We start from the raw sequence: 19,225 nt of genomic DNA on the forward strand, positions 1-19,225 counted from the left end.
GTGTATTTTGTCTTGAGTCAAAACTAATGAAAAAATCTACCAGTGCTGAAGAAGTAATCCAAAGTATTTAGAATACTTTACTGCCCGTGCCTCCACTGAACATTGAGTCAGTCTGGGATTACACGAAGTGACAGAAGCAATTGTGACAGCCTAAACAGACTGAAGAGCTGTGGTGAATTCTCCAAGAAGCTTGGAACATCCTATCTGAAAACAACCAAGACAAACTGTGTCCAGGTGTACCTAGGAGAATTGATGCTGTTTTAAATGCAAAGGTGGTCACACTGAATATTGATTTAGATTATTTTATGTTCACTGGACTTTGTATGACATTAAATTAAAAATGAAAACTATTTATGTCATTTTTTTGGAAGACATCCTCACTATGGAGCCCTAACATTTTTCACAAGTGCCTAAAACTTTTGCACAGTACTGTAAATATATATATACATATATATATATACATATAAACATTATTAAACACAACCTAATACAAATTATATAGTTTGTCATTACATTTCTATTTTCAATAAACTCTGTTACTGTATGTTTTGTTTCAATGGCCAAGAAATGTTTTCTAATTAAACTATTATTAGATTGCTTCTAATAACAAAAAGATCTTTAAAACTCTTCCAAAGTTTTAAAATTTTTAAAACAAAGAAACAAACACCTTCCAAATATAATTAATTTTAAAGTGTTATTTTTCAAATATGCATTTTTTTTTTTTTATCCCATCCCAACTCACATGGAATAAATATGTAAATATATCAATACAGTTAATTATGTTTGGATGATAAGATTTTAACGTCTCAGCTACACTTCATTGATGCTTCATTGTTTGGTATTGTAATTTTTAAAAGAGTTCTCAAAAGGAAACGTTCCACTTCTTCATTATTTGTCATTATTTCCCTGTTCTTGTCATTTGATAACCATCCGTTCACATAAAACCAGTTGGTCAGCAGTTCACCTGACATTTCGAGCAGTGATAGCAGAGTTGTGACATTTTTTAAATTCTTGTATCAATACTTTACAAGTTTACACATTTTGCTTACTGTAATTTTCCATACAGGACTTGTTATTTCAATTTTGTTTGTTGTGTTTCCTATTATCATTCATTGTCATTCTACTTAGATTCTCAGAAAGAATTGTCATGCAAATAAAATGCAAAAAATCTTATAAACCTAAATATCAGTGTGGGGAATAGTCAACTAAATATAGCGACACTAATAACATAATTACATAATTACAACTTAATTCAGTAGTTTAACAGTAGTTCAGCTATTTTCACAATAGCTTTTCCAGTAAGGAGCTATACTTTCAAACAAGTAAACATTGAAGTGTCACAAAACTGTACTACACTGTATTGTGAACACAACAATGGAGCCAAACACACTCACCTAACAGTCTCTCTCTCATATTCTCTCTCATATAGCAATGAAACTGTGACAGTTCATGTAAATAAACATGTTAAAATAAACAATTCCCTATAATTTAGCATTGGGAATCCTGATTCAATTTAGTGAGCCAGATCTTTTGAATAGTTCATGTAAAATAATGAATAGATTTTTTTTAAGCGACATATTTAGTATATTGCTTCTGTTTATCACTATATTCTATTCAGTTATAGAAAATAAAATGTTTTCTAGTTTCTTAATGTAAATTCATTTCAAATTATGTTAAATTATCATGTCACTATTTATCTCTTTTTTGAAAAATTGCCCATGGTTCCCTTTCAAGTCTGCCATTTCGATGTTGCGTCAGTAGCTGACGCTATGGAAAGCTCCGCCCAGGAGTGACGATCTTTAGAGCACTTTAGAATCATGGCAGTTTTATTGGCAGATAGCGCTTCCCTCCCAGCCCCCTATGCGCACATCATTGTGAGCACATAAGGTGGATCATGGTGCTCAGCTGATCAGAAGTTTCTCCTTCAGGGTCACAGTATAATTTTTTAAACTACGTTTCACTGTTGACACTGCAGAGCTTCAGTGAGTGGATTATTTTCTACTTCCCTGTTGTGCTTCAACAGAAATTGAATCTTTTTTCACTAGGCGTTGGAAATACTAATGCCGTGTGATTGTGTTGTGTGTTTTACCGTAAAAGCACATAAAAGAGCCGTTTGCATCAAAGCATTTTTTTTTTCAAGATGGCACTTCGCAAATGTTCACACAAGCATGATAACGAAGCAATAAATCTGACAGGCACGAGTGCTGTTTTATAAGTGCCAATTGTTGAGACTGATTGCGTTTTCTGTGAATACATAAAACATAAGATGTTTGCTTTCAGCATGCTTTTGTTCTGAAGGAGGAGCTTCTGAGGGGCCGCATAAGTGAGGTGTGTGAGAATGGGGAAGAGCAAGGAGATTTGAGGAGAATTTGTAACCAGCCCAGCCATGCGTGCATCCTCTCCTCCATATCAAGTGGCTTCTCCCATCAATACAAGTGCTGTGATTGCCTGAGCAGATCCCACACTTACAGTGCTCGCCGAGATTGATTGCATTTATTGTGGGCACAGGATAGGACAGGATATAGAGCAAGGAGAGTTTAAGGATGATTCATGCCTCTTTACCAAGATGTGATGGGTAATGTGCCGGTGTGCAAAAAGTCTTCTACATCCACTATAAAGAGAACTGTGCAGACAATTTTTCACTTTCTGAATGGCCGTTTGTATGCAGGACTCACTCCATTCATGCTCAAAGAGTATGTCACCATTGTAGCAACTGGCCACTGCCTTCTTGGTGGTTTTGGCACACCCCTAAGGGTTCAGGTGGTTACCTAACAAGCTTTCTCTCCTCCTCCATTTGCATCTGACAAGGCACAGAAGCTGCACATGCTCTGCCCTGTGAGGGCACTTCGCACGTACGTTGACCGTGTGAGTCAAACAAGGCTGAGAGATCAGCTTTTTGTATGCTTTGGAGGTCACTCAAAAGGTCTAGCCATCTCCAAACAAAGATTTTCTCACTAGGTTTTGGATGCCATTGTGCATGCTTATGAATTGATTGCAAGGCATTCAATGTCCTATGGGTATTTAAGCCAGTCTACTAGGAACATGGCCTCCTCCTGGGTGTGGTCTAAAGACATATCCTTGGAAGACATCTGCCTGGTTATGGGCTGAGCTTCCCCTAACACCTTTGCCAGGTTTAATAACTTGGAAGTCTCATCCTTCTCTTGCCATGCTCTTACTGCGAAGGAGAATTAATTCTTCAATGTTCACTACAATACTAGCAAGTGCATTGTTTTTTGACTATTGGTGTCTCGGTTCTTTTTAGCATTACTAGCAGCTAAACTAATTTTAAAGTCCTACTACCCTTTTGGCTAGTGGCATTATCTTAACTGACAGTCGTGGGAGGTCTTCCTCACTACAGGGTAAAAGTACATAGTTTGCGGAGCTTCGCTACCTGTTTTGATTGGTGTCACTGCCACATTCCTACCTTAATGTATATGGTCACTTTTATCCTCCCCCTTCCTATTAGCAATACGAAGGGGAGGTTCTGCCAATGCCTTTAACAACCCTACTGGCTAGTAAGCATTGCTAATGTGTGCGGATCAGTAGCACACTTTGATGGTAAATGATTCCCATAGTGTCAGCAACTGACGCAGCGTCAAAGTGACTGAACTGAAAGGGAACGTTACTGTGACGATTGTAACCCTGAATGGACGGAACGAGATGCTGTGTAAGCTGGCCACACTACTGATTACTCAATGCAAAAGGTTTGAGAGATGCACTCTCTTCCTTTCAGTCAAAAATCCTGATCAGATGAGCACCGTGCTCCAACTTATATGTTCATAGTGATGTGCGCTTCGGGGACGGAGTGCGAAACGCTATCTGCCAATAAAATTTGCCTGATTCTAAAGGGCTTGGTCACTCCTGGATCATCACTCTTGGGCGGAGCTTCCCATAGCGTCAGCAAGAGATGAAGCATCTCATTCCCTCCTTTCAGGGAACCAGGGTTTCAGTAGTAACCATAACATTTAACCATAATAATATTGTAATAACCATGACTGTATTAACCATGTTGTTTTGGCTGAAACCATTGTTTTGATACAATTAACCATGGTTTTACTACAGCAATACAGTTGCATCTATATAGTGACCATGATTCTCTTATTTAAATATTGTAGTAACCATGACCATAGCAACCATGGTTAATTTTGTTTTGTAAAAGTGTAGCTTAACTGTAGTCTAACTACGTTAAGTTATGAGTTTCTTGTAACTTGAAAACCTAGAGTTTCAAAGTATAGTTTCCCATCACTGCTTAAATATTAATTTAATATCCTTAATTTTATTTATGCAAACTATTTCTTTCTTTAATTGGGAGTTATACAGTATATGACCCAGAAATGTTCACATATCCATGTTTCCACTGATCATGGTATAAATATTGGTGGCATTGTACTTGCTTGTTTTGATTATTGGAGGGCTTACCTCCCCTCCATCCCACCACCCCCCTCCCCCCACATAATCTACACCCCTGATTTAGATGATAATCTAAATATGATATTTGTCTTGAATAAATAAATGTTTCATTTATAGACAACTAAATCAATCTGTTGGTGTTGTCAGTATACATATATACATTATACTGTGCGTGTGTTTGTGTGTGTGTGTGTGTGTGTGTGTGTGTGTGTGTTTGTGTGTGTGTGTGTGTGCATACCTGTGTGTATATACACTGGCATCCTCCTATACTAATTATTTTCCAATTATCAGTTAAACAATGTCTGGGTTTCTTTCCCACTCTAACCTTTTCTTTTTGTTTTTGTGTTTAAAAAATTGGCTATTTATTTGCAATTCTTCCCATAAGGCCTGCACCCCTGAGTCTTCTCTTTACTGTTGTACTTGAAACTGGTGTTGAGCGGGTAGAATTCAATGAAGCTGTCAGCTGAGGACATTTAAGGTGTCTATTTCTCAAACTAGGGACTCTGATGTACTTATCCTCTTGTTTAGTTGTACATCTGGCCTTCCACATCTATTTCTGTCCTTGTTAGAGCCAGTTGTCCTTTGTCTTTGAAGACTGTAGTGTATGCCTTTGAATGAATATATATATATATATACTTGAATGGAATTATCTATTGTAGGGGAAAAAGTAGACACTTTTTTAGAATGTAGAATAGCAAACACTGTCTTTATGATGTGGCTTTGCAGTCGTGTGTATTCACACTGTTTTCCCTCCCACTTCCTGACACGCAATTGCAAACCGCTCCTCAAAGCTGTACTGATAGTACTGTAGTGTAGCTGTACTGTAGTGATAGAAGTATCGGTACAGCAGTTTGTAAACATTCACACTGGAATCAAGAAGACAATATCTAGCCACAAAAGAGGACTATAGAGATTTCACTTCATAACGTACTTTCATAAGGAAGTAAAACGTATGTATTACATTTTTTTTTTTTTTTTTTTTACTGTTTACAGTACTTCTAAATCGTTTGTTAGGTTTTTTATATATATAATATTGTATTACAGATGGCCTATAGTGGACCTATATCTATATCTGTGCACCTGTGGCTGTAAAACCATAAAGTTATAAAATGTTAATTGTCCTTATACAACTGATATTGATTGATATTGGAAATAGATATTGGTGCATTAAATGCAATGACCTTTGTATTTCTGTTAGTTGATACAGTTGATAAATGAGTGTGATTATTTCTATTTCTGTACTAATAAGGGAATTGCTTTAATAATTAACTGTACATGGTATTAAATATAATTCATTTAATAACTAACTTTTTTAATAGGTACATTTACATATCTTACTTGGATTTTCTATAAATAATAAACTAAACAGAAGGTTCAATGACAATTTTTTATGGTTTCACACTTCTTAAATTTATCTTAATATAGGTGTAGTCGGACACCATCAGATTTGCAGTGCCTTTAAGGTTCGCTGCCGTATCTGAAGTGCCAAGGTCATCTCACATATGAGTGCTTTTACCTGTCATAGACATATGTTATGAAAAACACAGGATATAATTAATCTATTTAATTTTATACTTTTTAATTTTAAGCAAGACATGTGCCAAATGCATAGATTTGACAGGAAAATAAAAGAGTGCCACACCTAAATTCAAATGTATTTGTGCATGATGCATCTAAAAATATGCCTGCTTCCTTCCTTATAAGCTCTCAATGTGCTGCATCAAAGGGAAGTTAGCAGTTACAGTTATCATAAAAGTACACAAGAAAACATTCTGAACTTAAGTGACCTCATAGTATTTCTATACAACCTGTAAATTGTAGGATTATAAATTAAATAAGCTTTGCAAAATATGCAAAAATATAGGTAGTTTTATAGGTAAAAATGGCTTTCATATTAAGGGAAATCACTCACAAATATGAACAATTTAACACATTTCCCTCTAAATTATAATTTCCGTAATGTGTGTATGGTCAGATTTACTTTTTGAGATCTTTGTAATTCCCATTATTCTTTATGGTAATTCTAATAAGATTCCCATCACTACAATAAATTTTTTATTTCATTTTTACAGTGATTGATTAATAAATTAATTTGCGAAATGGTACAATATATAAAATATTTTAGATTTACACATTTTATAAACAATTCTATAAAACTGAATTTAGTAAACTCAATTAAGTAACACAATTTATATATATATATATATATAAATTATATTTATTATTTTAAGTTTAATCATTTTAATTTGTTTAATATTCAATTTGATGGAATTATGTTAATAAATTAAAATGAGTAAATCTTAAAAATAGGCTAACGTATGTTTTTAGTTAGTTCACAATTGTTTTTTAATTTTGTCTATATTTACTCACCCCCATGTTGTCCCAAGCCTAAATTACTTTCTTCTATGGGACAAAAAATGTGATATTAGGTAGAATCACAGCCTAAGTCACCATTAATATTCTTATATTTTGGGGTAAAAAATTAACCTGCCATTTTCTTGACGGGTTTCGTGAGATTTACTGTTTACTGAATGGACTAAATTTAAAAGGGTGGCATTCCAATGTTTCTGTTATTCACGTCAGTGTGGACTTTCAGGAATCTCAAATTTCTCCAACCAATGGAAAATGAAAATATGCAGTCATTGTGTCACTTAAACTGGAAGTAAAAAAAGAGAACAGCTTACATTTCCTTCCAGAAAGTAATGACTGGATTGTTTTAGGTTACAAGAAATCACTGGAAAGACAGAAACTAGCGAGGCAAAGAAATTGCACATACCTTGGAATAATCATTTGTCTCATAAAGTGTTTTAAATTTATTTCATTTTGATAACTTATACTATTTAGTCCAGCATCCTTTGCACTATGCTTCATCGCACTGTGTACATGTATGCATGTATGTGTACCTGTATATCACATCCACCTCCAACATGTACATAATAATGATAATAATAACTTTACACCTGCATCCTTTGCACTCTGATCACTGCACTATTTGTCAATATGTCTATATTGGTTTTGTTCATATTGTGTATATTAGTGTTGTCTACACTGTAGCCTGTGTCTGATTTTATTTTATTATTGTGTTATTGTATTTTTGTATGAGTAAGCACATCGTGAGCAATGTACAATCCTGAGTCAAATTCCTCGTATGTGTACACATACCTGGCAATAAAGCTGATACTGATTCTGATAAATGCAAGATGGATTGTTTTCAAGGCTATAGGTTTGATTCCCAGGCAATACACATACTGATCAAATGTATAGCTTGAATGCATTTAAAGTTGCTTTGGATAAAACATCTGCCAGTTGCATAAATGCAAATGTGTTAAATTCACAATCTATGAAAAACCCTGCTTTATTAGATATGCTGTGATTGCATTTGGGCCTCACGTAGAAGAAAATATAAGATCATTGATATTTGTCTTTCTTTGAAGTCAAAGATCATCAGTAGAGTGAAAGTCATTATTACTTTATATGTACAGAACAAACAGAGTATGCATGTTTTTGCTATCTGTTCTGTGTTGAATAAAGGGGTTTCATATTCTGTACTCACACATCCTGGTTCTCAAGGGTCACAATCACACACACACTTAAAAGTCAGAATCAGCAAGTTTAGGTAAGGCCGCGATAAGCTAAAATGAGCCGCCGCGTAATGCAGAAAAGGACAGCAAACCTTTTGGCTTTGACTGCTGGTGCCCAAAGATGGATGAGGAGGGTAGAGTGATGCAGAAGATGAAGGACACACGGAGGATGATCAGGAGGCCTATGGGGTGACTTCAGGGCTGGGAATGGATCTGGGGGCCTGGGGGGCGGCTTCAGGGCTGGGAATGGATTCGGGGGCAGCCACGGAGCAAGGATAGGATCAGGAAGAGGCCACAGAGCAGGGACAGGATCAGGAGGAGGCCACAGAGCAGGGACAGGATCAGGAGGAGGCCACAAAACAGGGACAGGATCAGGAGGAGGCCACAGAACAGGGACAGGATCAGGAGGAGGCCACAGAACAGGGACAGGACCAGGAGGAGGCCACAGAGCAGAGACAGGATCAGGAGGCCTATGAGACTGAGTCATGAGAGGCAGAGCCGTGGAAGGTGGAGCCAGGGTAGGCGGAGTCATTGAAGGTTGAGCCGTGAGTGGCTCGAGGGGCAGAACTGGGGATCCTAGTGCCCTGAGCATAGCCGAAGGCATGAAGGACCAGGGCGGAGCCAGAGGCTCGGAGGACCAATGCAGTGCAGAAGGCTCGGAGGACCAAGGTGAAACTGGAGGATCGGAGGAAAGAGGTGGAGCCGGAGGGAAGGAGGTCCTTGGTAGAGCCGAAGGCAGAGCGAGGCGGAGCTGGAGGGATGAAGGACCCTGGTGATGCCGACAGGCCAATGGCCCACAGTGGAGATGAGGAGACGTAGGGCCATGGTGGTGAAGAGGGATCGGTGGATCAAGGCGGGGTCTAGGGTTCAGAAGGTGAAGGCGGAAGGTAGGCAGATCACCTTGTCTGTGGAGTCACCGGGGCTGATGGTTGAGCTAGTGACTTGAGGGGAACCGGCACTCGGTGACGGGCTTGGGCTCTGAGTCTGTGGTGGGCTCTGGTTTTTGGTCTGTTGGGGACAAGGCTGATGGCTGGCTGGGCTCTGGGACGGTCGAGACTACAGGCTCAGGCTCTGGGACAGTCGAGGCTACAGGCTCAGGCTCTGGGACGGTCGAGGCTACAGGCTCAGGCTCCGGGACGGTCGAGGCTACAGGCTCTTTGACCTTGGCAGGAGTGGGCTCTGGCTCATAGACCGTGGCAGGCGTCAAGGAGGGGGAATGGAGGTTCAGCGTGGCTCAGACAAATTCCAAGAAGGGAAGATTCTCTACTTGTGGAAGGGCTGTGTAATGGAGGAAGCTTAAGCCCATACCATAGATGGCACCGAGGTAGGTGTCGGAGAAAGTGGTGTAAGTGATGAGTTGGCAGAAATTGGCGGTGTATTCCGGTCAGCGTCATGACTCTTGTGGGTCTGGACGTGTAGGAGAGGAGGATTAGAGGGATTGCTGGAGTGGAGGAGGACTTTAGGAGGAACAGGTAGGTGTATCCATATTTTTTGTTGGTCAGTCCTTCTGTAATGCGGGATGTCTTGGAGTGGAAGAGAGGAAACACAGGAGTAGAATTGTCACGAACCCCGCTCCCTCGCTCCGCCCCCTCGAGCTTCCACGCTCGTTCCGCCCCCTCGAGCTCGCACGCTCGTTTTGCTCCCTCGAACTTCCACGCTCGTTTTGCTCCCTCGAGCTCGCACGCTCGTTTTGCTCCCTCGAGCTCGCACGCTCGTTTTGCTCCCTCGAGCTTCCACGCTCGTTCTGCTCCCTCGAGCTCGCACGCTCGTTTTGCTCCCTCGAGCTCGCACGCTCGTTTTGCTCCCTCGAGCTTCCACGCTCGTTCTGCTCCCTCGAGCTCGCACGCTCGTTTTGCTCCCTCGAGCTTGCACGCTCGTTTTGCTCCCTCGAGCTCTCATGCTCGTTAGCAGGTCTCCCTCCTCGGGCTCGCAAGTCCGCTCTCAGTCACCACATTAGTTTCACCTGTACTCGTCTGATCACCCATCATTGTTTACACCTGCACTCGCCCCTATATATATCACAACCCTTTCATCTCATGCCGGTTGGATATTGTTTAGTTTTCCCCTTTGCTTTGCCAGCACTAGTCATCCCCTAGTTCCCCTGTCTTTTGCTCCCGCTAGTCCCGTCTAGTTGTGTCCTGTTTCCCGGCTTCGACCTCCCGCTCTCGTTGACCACTGTCTCCCTGATTTGCCCCTTTACCCAATCCTGATTCCCCGGCTTTCGACTTATCGCTCCCCTGACCATTCTTCCTCTGGATTTCCCGTATTGTACCTTTGCCTGCCTCAGTAAACACCAGCTTGACTCAACATTGTGACTGTCTCATCATGTGTGTGTGTGTGTGTGGGTTACAAGAATCATTCAATCATTAATTTCATTTGCTGGAATGGAACAAATACTGGGGTAGAACAAACCATAAAGCTTAACATCACAAAGTAACAGCAAAATGTAACACTTCAAGGACTATCAAAGGAATGGGCAAAACTAGAGGGTATTTATACACAATGAACTAAATGAGGGAATGGAATACTTGTAAGGATGATGATGAGCAGGTGGGAATGATGGGGCTGTTAATTCTGGGAAATGTAGTGCAGGAGAAAACTACGAAATAAGAGTCCTTGAAGACACATGAGGGAGACAGACTGTGACAGTAATGATGCAATGAGATCCTTTTATAAATCTTAAATGCGGGCGCATACATTGACTTAATAGGATGTGTTTATGAATTCAAAATTAATGTACATTTTGTATTGCTGCATATGCTACTAAAATGCGTTGCTGTAGCTAAACAATTAAAGAATTAACCTAGTAATAGCAAGGTCGTGGGTTCGATTCCAGTGAACGCACTCACTGGATAGGCAGGGTTGGGGAGTAACAGAATACATGTAATGGGAATATGTATTTAAAATACAAAATATAAGTAACTGTATTCCACTACAGTTAAAATTGTAATAATTGGTAATTAGAATGCAGTTACATTCAAAAAGTATTTTTATTACTGAAGAGATTACTTTGCATTTCATTGTCATTTGTTTCATGTAATATTTAGTCCTTTCAGATGGAAAACATTTCTACATAAAAAAATATGCTATCGAAATTGCATTTGAACAGCGGTGAAACACTTTCTTATGATGTGTTACATTAATTTGAGCAGACAGAGAAGTAAGATTGAAGTAAGTTTGGAGCAGAAGAAATAGAAATAAACCTTGTGTAAATTGTCAGCATTACGCTAAGCTAAAATGCTATTTCTAGCCATTTTACATGCACATGTTATCAGGTACGATATAGAAAGACCTTTAATATTAGGGCAAAAATCATATTCTTGATAATAATTTTTGCATTGTCTATCTGTAAAAATATCTAAAAATCCTTAAAACAAGATCAATTTGTCTATTTTATCTTGTTTTAGAAACAATACTGCATAAGATATTCAGGTTTTTCAGAGCATGCATTTTAACATGTGTATTTTGTCTTACTGTACTGGTTGTTTTAAAAGTCAAAACAAGTGAAAAAATCTACTAGTGTTTAAGAAGTAATCCAGAGTATTTAAAATACGTTACTGAATTTGAGTAATCCAACGAAATACATTACAAATTACATTTTACAGCATCTATTCTGTAATCTGTAGTGGAATACATTTTTAAAAGTATAGTGATGGATATATGCATCAATACTGAGAGCATTCAAGGAGGTGGATTGGCTAAACAAATACTTTCACCATTACAGAGGACAGAACAAAGGAGAAGGAGAGAAGAAGAGACGAAAGAGTGAAGAATCTGGACATGCATGGCAAGATCTCGGAGTTGTTCTTGATTAATGCATTAACATGTGGCCTGGAGGTATGCCTGGCTGCTGGGACCATCTACATCCCTCCAATGCTGCTGGAGGCAGGGGTAGAGGAGCGCTTCATGACCATGGTTCTAGGTAAGCCTACACAATAAGTTGGCTGATATTATGAACTTTTATTTTTGGTGTTTGCTATGGTGCTATGGTTGTTGCTATTCATGGAGATGAATACATCAGATTGTGCACCAGCCATATCTAGCCACCAGAATATCACAGGGACACAAAAAAATCATGGAAGAATTAACGGGCCCAACTTTGTGGTAGCGAGTTTTGCATGGGCAAACACCGCCATATTTTCTTAAGAAATAGTGTTAAATGTTTTGTTAGTGTGGCCTATTGATCATAGGGTTAGATCTGGGTTGGTAATCATAAAGTTTGCAGGCTGGGGTTTCAGTTTTCACACAGTGATTTCATGTGAGAGTTGCGGAAACAAATTCAACTGGTCAAGTGGCAAAATGTGTGACTTGTTCATTTTGAGTCACTTTGACGCAGAAACACATTTTAGGTTTGATGCTCTAAAGCAATAATCTAAGCATTACACACTAACACGGACTATAATCACAACAACGGTTTAGGGTGGAAACATAATAACTGGATAGGTTAAGTTTGTCAAGACAAACTTTGATGTTGGCTTGAAAATGCCAGACAGACAGACAGACAGACAGACAGACAGACAGACAGACAGACAGACAGACAGACAGACAGACAGACAGACAGACAGACAGACAGACAGATAGATAGATAGATAGATAGATAGATAGATAGATAGATAGATAGATAGATAGATAGATAGATAGATAGATAGATTGATTGATTTTTTGTATATATATATAAGTTATATATATATATATAAGTTTTATCCCTTAAGTTGCTCTCTCTCTATCTTGGTTTAGAAATCAAATTCCTCAGTGATCAACAACTTTGGTTGTTAACTCAAAAATAACTATGCTATAATATTTTTTTATGATAATTTTGTTTTAATGTTTTATGATATCTAATAAAATTTAAAGCAAAGTCTTGGTTTTCTAACAATATAATTAAGCCAACATACTGTTATTCTACAGACTTGGTTTAGGGTTTTCCCAAAATCCCTAAACCTATTTTACACACCAGTATGTATTTCCATAAATGTTCTACCATTTTAATCTTTTTATTCAGGTGTGGGACCCATGCTGGGGTTGATCTTTGTTCCTTTAATTGGCTCAGCAAGTGATAGTTTGAGAAGTAAATATGGCCGCCGACGACCCTACATCTGGGCATTGTGCATAGGTGTCCTTCTTGGACTACTGATCATCCCTCAGACGTCCACCCTCGTCACCCTGTTTACAACCCAAGAATACCATTGGCTGGAGGTCCCACTACTAATTCTTGCCATCTGCTTGATGGAATTCTGCGGCCAGGCCTGCTTCTCCCCTTTGGAGGCCCTAGTATCAGATCTCTTCCCTGGAGAAGATGAGAGCTGCAAGGCCTTCTCTGTGTACTCCCTAATGATCAGCCTGGGTGGATGTCTGGGCTACCTGCTACCCGCAGTTGACTGGACCACTTCGGATGCTGTGGTCTACCTGGGTGGTCAAGAGGCCTTCATTTACATTGTGCTTACCTTTGTCTTTCTTGCTTGTTTGATGGGTACAACTTTTATCTCTGAAGAGCACACTGGAAGAGAAAGAGTCGGAGAAGTCGAGAACTCCAGAAAGCCTGCAAACACTAGGACTTGTTGGAATGCCTGTTCAACATTCCCCAGGGTTCTTTTCTGCCGAAAAACACTCTCTTCCATCCTGTCTGTGCTTCCTCGACTCTACACGCTCTGCAGTCGAATGCCAAAAGTCATTGCAAGGCTGTTCGTCGCTGAGCTGTGCAGTTGGATGGCTCTTATGTCCTTTATGCTGTTCTACACAGACTTCGTTGGAGAAGGATTATATAAAGGGGTGCCCAACGCAGAGCCTGGATCCCTAGGAAGGATACGCTATGACGAAGGTGCGGTTTAATAATACTGTATATACGCAAAAATTTACTGTACATATTTATGCCTGTTTTTAAGATTTAGGCATTTTAATTACAACAACTTTCCACCAAACTGAACTGAGTAATCTTTAAATAATGTACATATTATGAATTGAGAGTACATGTGGAGTATTTCATTTTAAATTAATATGGACTATTGAAACAATAATTCCTTACATTTATATAGCGCTTTTCTAGGCACTCAAAGTGCTTTACATAGCATAGGGATGATGCTACGGCAGCCATAGTGCGCCAGAACGCCCACCACACACCAGCTATTGGTGGGGAAGAGAGAGTAGAGTGATGTAGCCAATTCAGGGATGGAGATTAATACGAGGCCATGAAAGATAGGGGCCAATGGGGGGATTTTTAATGACCACAGAGAGTCAGGACCTCGGTTTAACGTCTCATCTGAAGGACGGAGAAAACAATACAATTTGGCAAACGGCAAAGCTACTACATTTTATACTTAGCAACGTTAAGCATATTTATAAATCTAATTTAAACCATTTGTTTAAATATTTGCATTGAAAAGTGATAATTCTGAAACAAATGATAAGTGTTGGGGAACGTTTTACTTCTAATAAAAGTCACTATTAATTTTTTAAAATATCTGTAGCTCAACTGGTTTAGCATGATGCAGCAAAGGCAAGGTCATGGGTTTCAATTCCCTGGGTTGCAAATTGTGTCGTATTAATCAGGAAGTCCCACACTTCTCCTGTCCCGCTCCCATGGTCAGAGGGCCAAACGTCCCATATACAAAGCATTGTGTCCCACACTGAAGCATCAAAATGCTCAAGGGGGACCACTTGGTGGTTGGAGGTGGGTCACCGTCCCATATTGAGGAGCTCAAAATGCTCAAGTGTTGCATATTCGTATGACGAAATGTTGACAAAATTATAGGATATGCAACTGCTGATAAAATGTATATATCTTGAATGTACTGTAAGTCGCTTTAGACAAAAACTTCAGCAAAATTAATAAATATGAATACATTGTTACTTTATATGGAGTTACTTTTTATTTAAGTTACTTTTGCTTTACTTTATCTCACCATCAGTTGGCAAAGGCTCTGTCTTGTAAAAACGGTATGCTGTGTTTGGCTTTCAGTGTTTTTTATTTTTATTTTTTAATAAATTATATTTGAAGTGATATTTTGTTTTGATGTAGACAAATGTTGGTTTCCTTGCAATGACTTCACCCCTGTATAGACATCATACCACTTGATATATAGCTTAATTATACTGGGAGCGAGCATTCTAGCTTTGACACACTGCGTGCAGTTTACAGTATGTGCAACATTATTGGGATGAGAGAGGTGTTAAATTGTAATTGTAACTAAAGTTGCTTATTTGAAAATATCTATGTAAAAACATTTTAATTTATTTTGGTAAAGCATACCCACAACCCTTCCGGTGATCATTTGTTGAAGCTTATAACAGGATTTTGTGCCTCTTTGTCACTCCAGGTGTACGAATGGCAAGTCTGGGACTTTTCCTGCAATGTGTGACATCTGTGTTCTTCTCGTTGGTTATGGAGCGTATGGTGTTGCGGGTTGGTACTAGAAAGCTGTATCTGAGCAGCATGGTACTCCTGGCAGTGAGTACAGCTATCATGACTGTCTCTCACAACATTACATTAGTCACCATTATGGCTGCTGCTACAGGATACACCTTCTGCACCCTGCAGATTCTGCCCTACACGCTAACATGCCTTTACCACTCAAATACACAGGTAAGGGGTTTAATTGCACCTACATTTAATGCTCACATATCTTACTTGGTGTCCAAACAAAGTGTGACATGACAAAATGACAAGTGATAAATTCAGTTTCTTCCAACTTTTGGAATGGTAGTCGTAAGGAATTTTTTTTAGGGCTGTTGAATAAATGCCTTAATTTAGGGCAATTATTTGGTTTGACAAGGCGCATTGCCTTAACAGCTGGAACGCTCACTGCCCCCTGCTGCATCAAGGTGGTGCATCAAGCTTGAATTGCTTAGGTAGTAGGGACATTATTTATTACAGAATTTATGAGCAGGACGAGGGCATAATTAATTGCGTTCATTTTTTAGCGCATAATTAAAAAAATATATGATCAATCACACTAAATGAACGTTTTAAATCGACAGCCCTAGTTTTTTAGGTTAAAGTTTAATTTTATAATAACAAAACTGTTCGATGGCACTGCTGAATATTGGTGCAGGAATCATTCTTAGAGTCTTTTTGTTCTGTACAAATCGGTGAAGGAATGTATAACTTTAATCTATTCATGGAACGGAACTTCCTTTTTTTTTTTTATTAAGAACTGGTTCTTCATTCCGAAACCTATCCATGTTAATTTTTTTTTTTGTTCTAGCCAGCCACGACCACAACAAGCAACATTCGTTCTCAGTCCCTTGGTATTTAATTCTGTTGTGTCATGATGGTAGCCCCGCACACAGTGAAATCTCATTGTTTCAAAATCTGCACCATAGCTGTAAATTAAGCATAGAAAAGGACACCATAGCTTTATATTATGAATATTGTTCTAATCAGTTTTTTTGGCTTAAGCATCTTCAACAACTCTAAAACAAAACATTTTACTTACTTTTCAGGTGTATTTTTCCAGTGACAAATGCAAAATTGATATCAGTGGGAAGGATCTGCAGTTGGTCAAATCTACCGACATACAGTCCTTGACCAAGCTGAAAAGGACCAATGGGTGCGTCAATGTATACCCTGGTGGCCCACCCAAATTGATACCCTTCCAAAATAACCTACCAACCTCAAAACCACTTAATCTGCAAGTGTCTTTTCCCATTGAGTCACAACCCCCAGCCCTCAGAGGCATGGGTACAGACATAGCCATATTGGACAGTGCCTACCTGCTGTCTCAGGTAGTGCCTTCTCTTTTCATGGGCTCCATTGTGCAGTTCTTTCACAGTGTAACTGCCTACATGGCATGTGCATCTTTGCTGAGTGTGGTGGCTGTGTATTTCTCCACTAAAATTGTCTTCGAAAAGACCGATATGGACACAAAATGACTAATGTCACCTAGAGACAAGGACTCTAGATTGTGACAAGAAACTTAAAAGGCCATAGAAGGCTTAAAAAATGTAAAAGGCAGCTGATTCTGTTTTAAGTAATGTTTGAATGTTTTAGTGTACTATATTTTAATATATTTGGAAAGATTGATGGTGATGTGTCACTTAGCAAGCACTTTATTTTAAAAAGCAATGCTTGTAAAATATTAAGTAAAATTGTGGCTTTAGAGTAAATGTTAAAGGGTGTTGCATTATCATTGTTAATAATAGTTCAAAATGTATTTGACAAAATGATGGTTATCTAACCTCTATTGTCTTATATCCATCTGGCCATTTGCAATATCGAAAAATGTTATACCCTTTCAAGGAAAGCACTTACACAAAGTACGATGAAAGTATTAAATGATTTGTGTCTGATGAACTCTACAAGTGCAGAAGAGTAAAACATGTTAATATTCAAATGACAGATTGATGCTGTATAACACATATTACTGTCAGATAAACTGGTTTACTCTAACATGCTTATGAAATTATCAAGGCAAACCTATAAGAAGAGTGATGTTTACATATATGGTTCATATAGGTTATTTATTCATCTGAAGATTTGCTAGTTATGCTTCTCTTTAGCATGACTTTGGCTTAATTTATTGGAAAAACAGGACTTGACTTTCTTAGAAGTCTCAATAATATTTCTATGCATTTAATTTAATGTGTCTTACTTAAATTATTCTGTCATTTTATTGTTTTTCAAATGCATCTTTAATATTTGTTTTGGTTCTATGAGATAAAGTTGCTTTTAACATAGCAACGTTATCTAAATGATAAAAGCTATCTACAACGCAATAATAGTGTTAGTTTGAAGTTCCTGATTATTGTTCTTTATGGAAAACTGGCTATGCTTGTAATTGCATACTTGCTGTACTACCACACAACTGTTGCTATGCAGTATTGTGTGCAGTATGCAAATGTACATAATGTACATAATGCGATACTCTCGACTTGACCTTCCTTTTACATTGCTCTATTTGGAATGGAATACTACGGTTTACTACTATGTCATTACTGTGGAGTATACTACATTACTTTTTTTAATAATAAGTGGAACAGTATGCATTATGCAACAATAAATATTTAAACAGTAATATATTATATTGTTGTGACATGACCACCACGTTGCATATGAGTAATCATCAACTTGGAAATTATTAACTATTTAGTTGTTTGATCAAATAATGAATACATTTTTTACTTTGTTCATTCAATACACTGGAAATGGACCATTAAGTTGATCTTATGGGTAATATGGTCATTTGTTCCACACATAGAGAACATTTTCAAGTATACTTAGAATATACTACAGAAATAGTGTGGGTGTTTGCAAATTTGAAGTTTCTTTTTCAGCTACTGCCATCTTGTGGTTATATAACACCTGTTTTCATTTATGCAGTTATTGTCAAATCAGCTAGAATTACACCCACATGTGCTCATTCATTGATTTAGTTGTTAATTAATTTATTGTTAATTATAAGTCATTATAATATTTCCCAATGCTGTTTTTCTACTCTAGTCTATTCAGATTTCTAAATGTATGCTTATGTTTGGACCATTTTATCATACATTATTCCATTTTTTAATGAATGACTAACTAGTCTTGAAACTGACACTACTAGTCAAAACTTATAAAAGTTTAAAAGACACCCCATCTCCTTTATTATTATAACTATTTTCTATATTTTAGAATAATAGTAAAGACATCAAAACTATGGAATATCAAAAATGGAAGTATGGGAATGACCAAAATGTTAAGCAAATGAAAACTAATATTTATATTTGATAAATATATAAATCTTATGTTTTAGCTTCCTCAAAGTAGCCATGCTTTGAATTGTTTACATTTCTCCCCACAGCTCCCCAACGCATCCATTTCGATCAATAAATAATACAAATAAAGAATAAATAAATAATAATAATACTTTTGAATTTTATTTTAAATAGAGCCAAATTATATTTGTTAACAAATCACAACATTTAATCATACGACTTGAATACGACTGGAAACAGTTTTAAAGATACAAATTCAGTCAAATGTGTCCAAACTTTGGTATTTGAAACTTTTTCTATGTGACTCACAATCAAATTGTTTAACGTTTCTTTTTTTTTTTTTATCTTAAATGTGTCTATTATATTAATAATTATTACAATTTATTATATTTACACTTTTACATATTACTCCCGCAACGCCTGCATTAAAATATACCATCGTGGCATTGGCACTGCAGAAATGCATGGTGTTGATCTGTCTTGCTCTCGTTTGGATGTTTTTCCAATCCTTATAATTCGTTACTCTTTTTACTCTAACCAATCAG

The 19,225-nt window shown here is 37.9% G+C and overlaps 1 protein-coding gene across 1 annotated transcript; it reads left to right on the top strand.

Moving 5' to 3' along the window:
* Positions 1 to 5,240: 5,240 nt before the first annotated feature.
* On the top strand, positions 5,241 to 17,511 carry LOC127632647 (solute carrier family 45 member 3-like). Its single transcript, XM_052111353.1, has 5 exons — positions 5,241 to 5,360; positions 11,716 to 11,913; positions 12,994 to 13,809; positions 15,305 to 15,570; positions 16,431 to 17,511. Exons 2-5 carry the CDS (start codon positions 11,772 to 11,774, stop codon positions 16,857 to 16,859), a joined length of 1,653 nt encoding a protein of 550 aa, XP_051967313.1. The 5' UTR covers positions 5,241 to 5,360; positions 11,716 to 11,771; the 3' UTR covers positions 16,860 to 17,511.
* The last annotated feature ends 1,714 nt before the right edge of the window (positions 17,512 to 19,225 follow it).

Source organism: Xyrauchen texanus, chromosome 39, assembly GCF_025860055.1.
Source record: "Xyrauchen texanus isolate HMW12.3.18 chromosome 39, RBS_HiC_50CHRs, whole genome shotgun sequence".
NCBI classification, from domain to species: Eukaryota; Metazoa; Chordata; class Actinopteri; order Cypriniformes; family Catostomidae; genus Xyrauchen; species Xyrauchen texanus.

Coding starts and splice junctions, on each gene's coding strand:
- LOC127632647 (XM_052111353.1), top strand. CDS start 11,772: ATGCATGGCAAGATCTCGGAGTTGTTCTTGATTAATGCATTAACATGT. Junction 11,914..12,993: donor CTTCATGACCATGGTTCTAG/GTAAGCCTACAC, acceptor CTTTTTATTCAG/GTGTGGGACCCATGCTGGGG. Junction 15,571..16,430: donor TTTACCACTCAAATACACAG/GTAAGGGGTTTA, acceptor CTTACTTTTCAG/GTGTATTTTTCCAGTGACAA.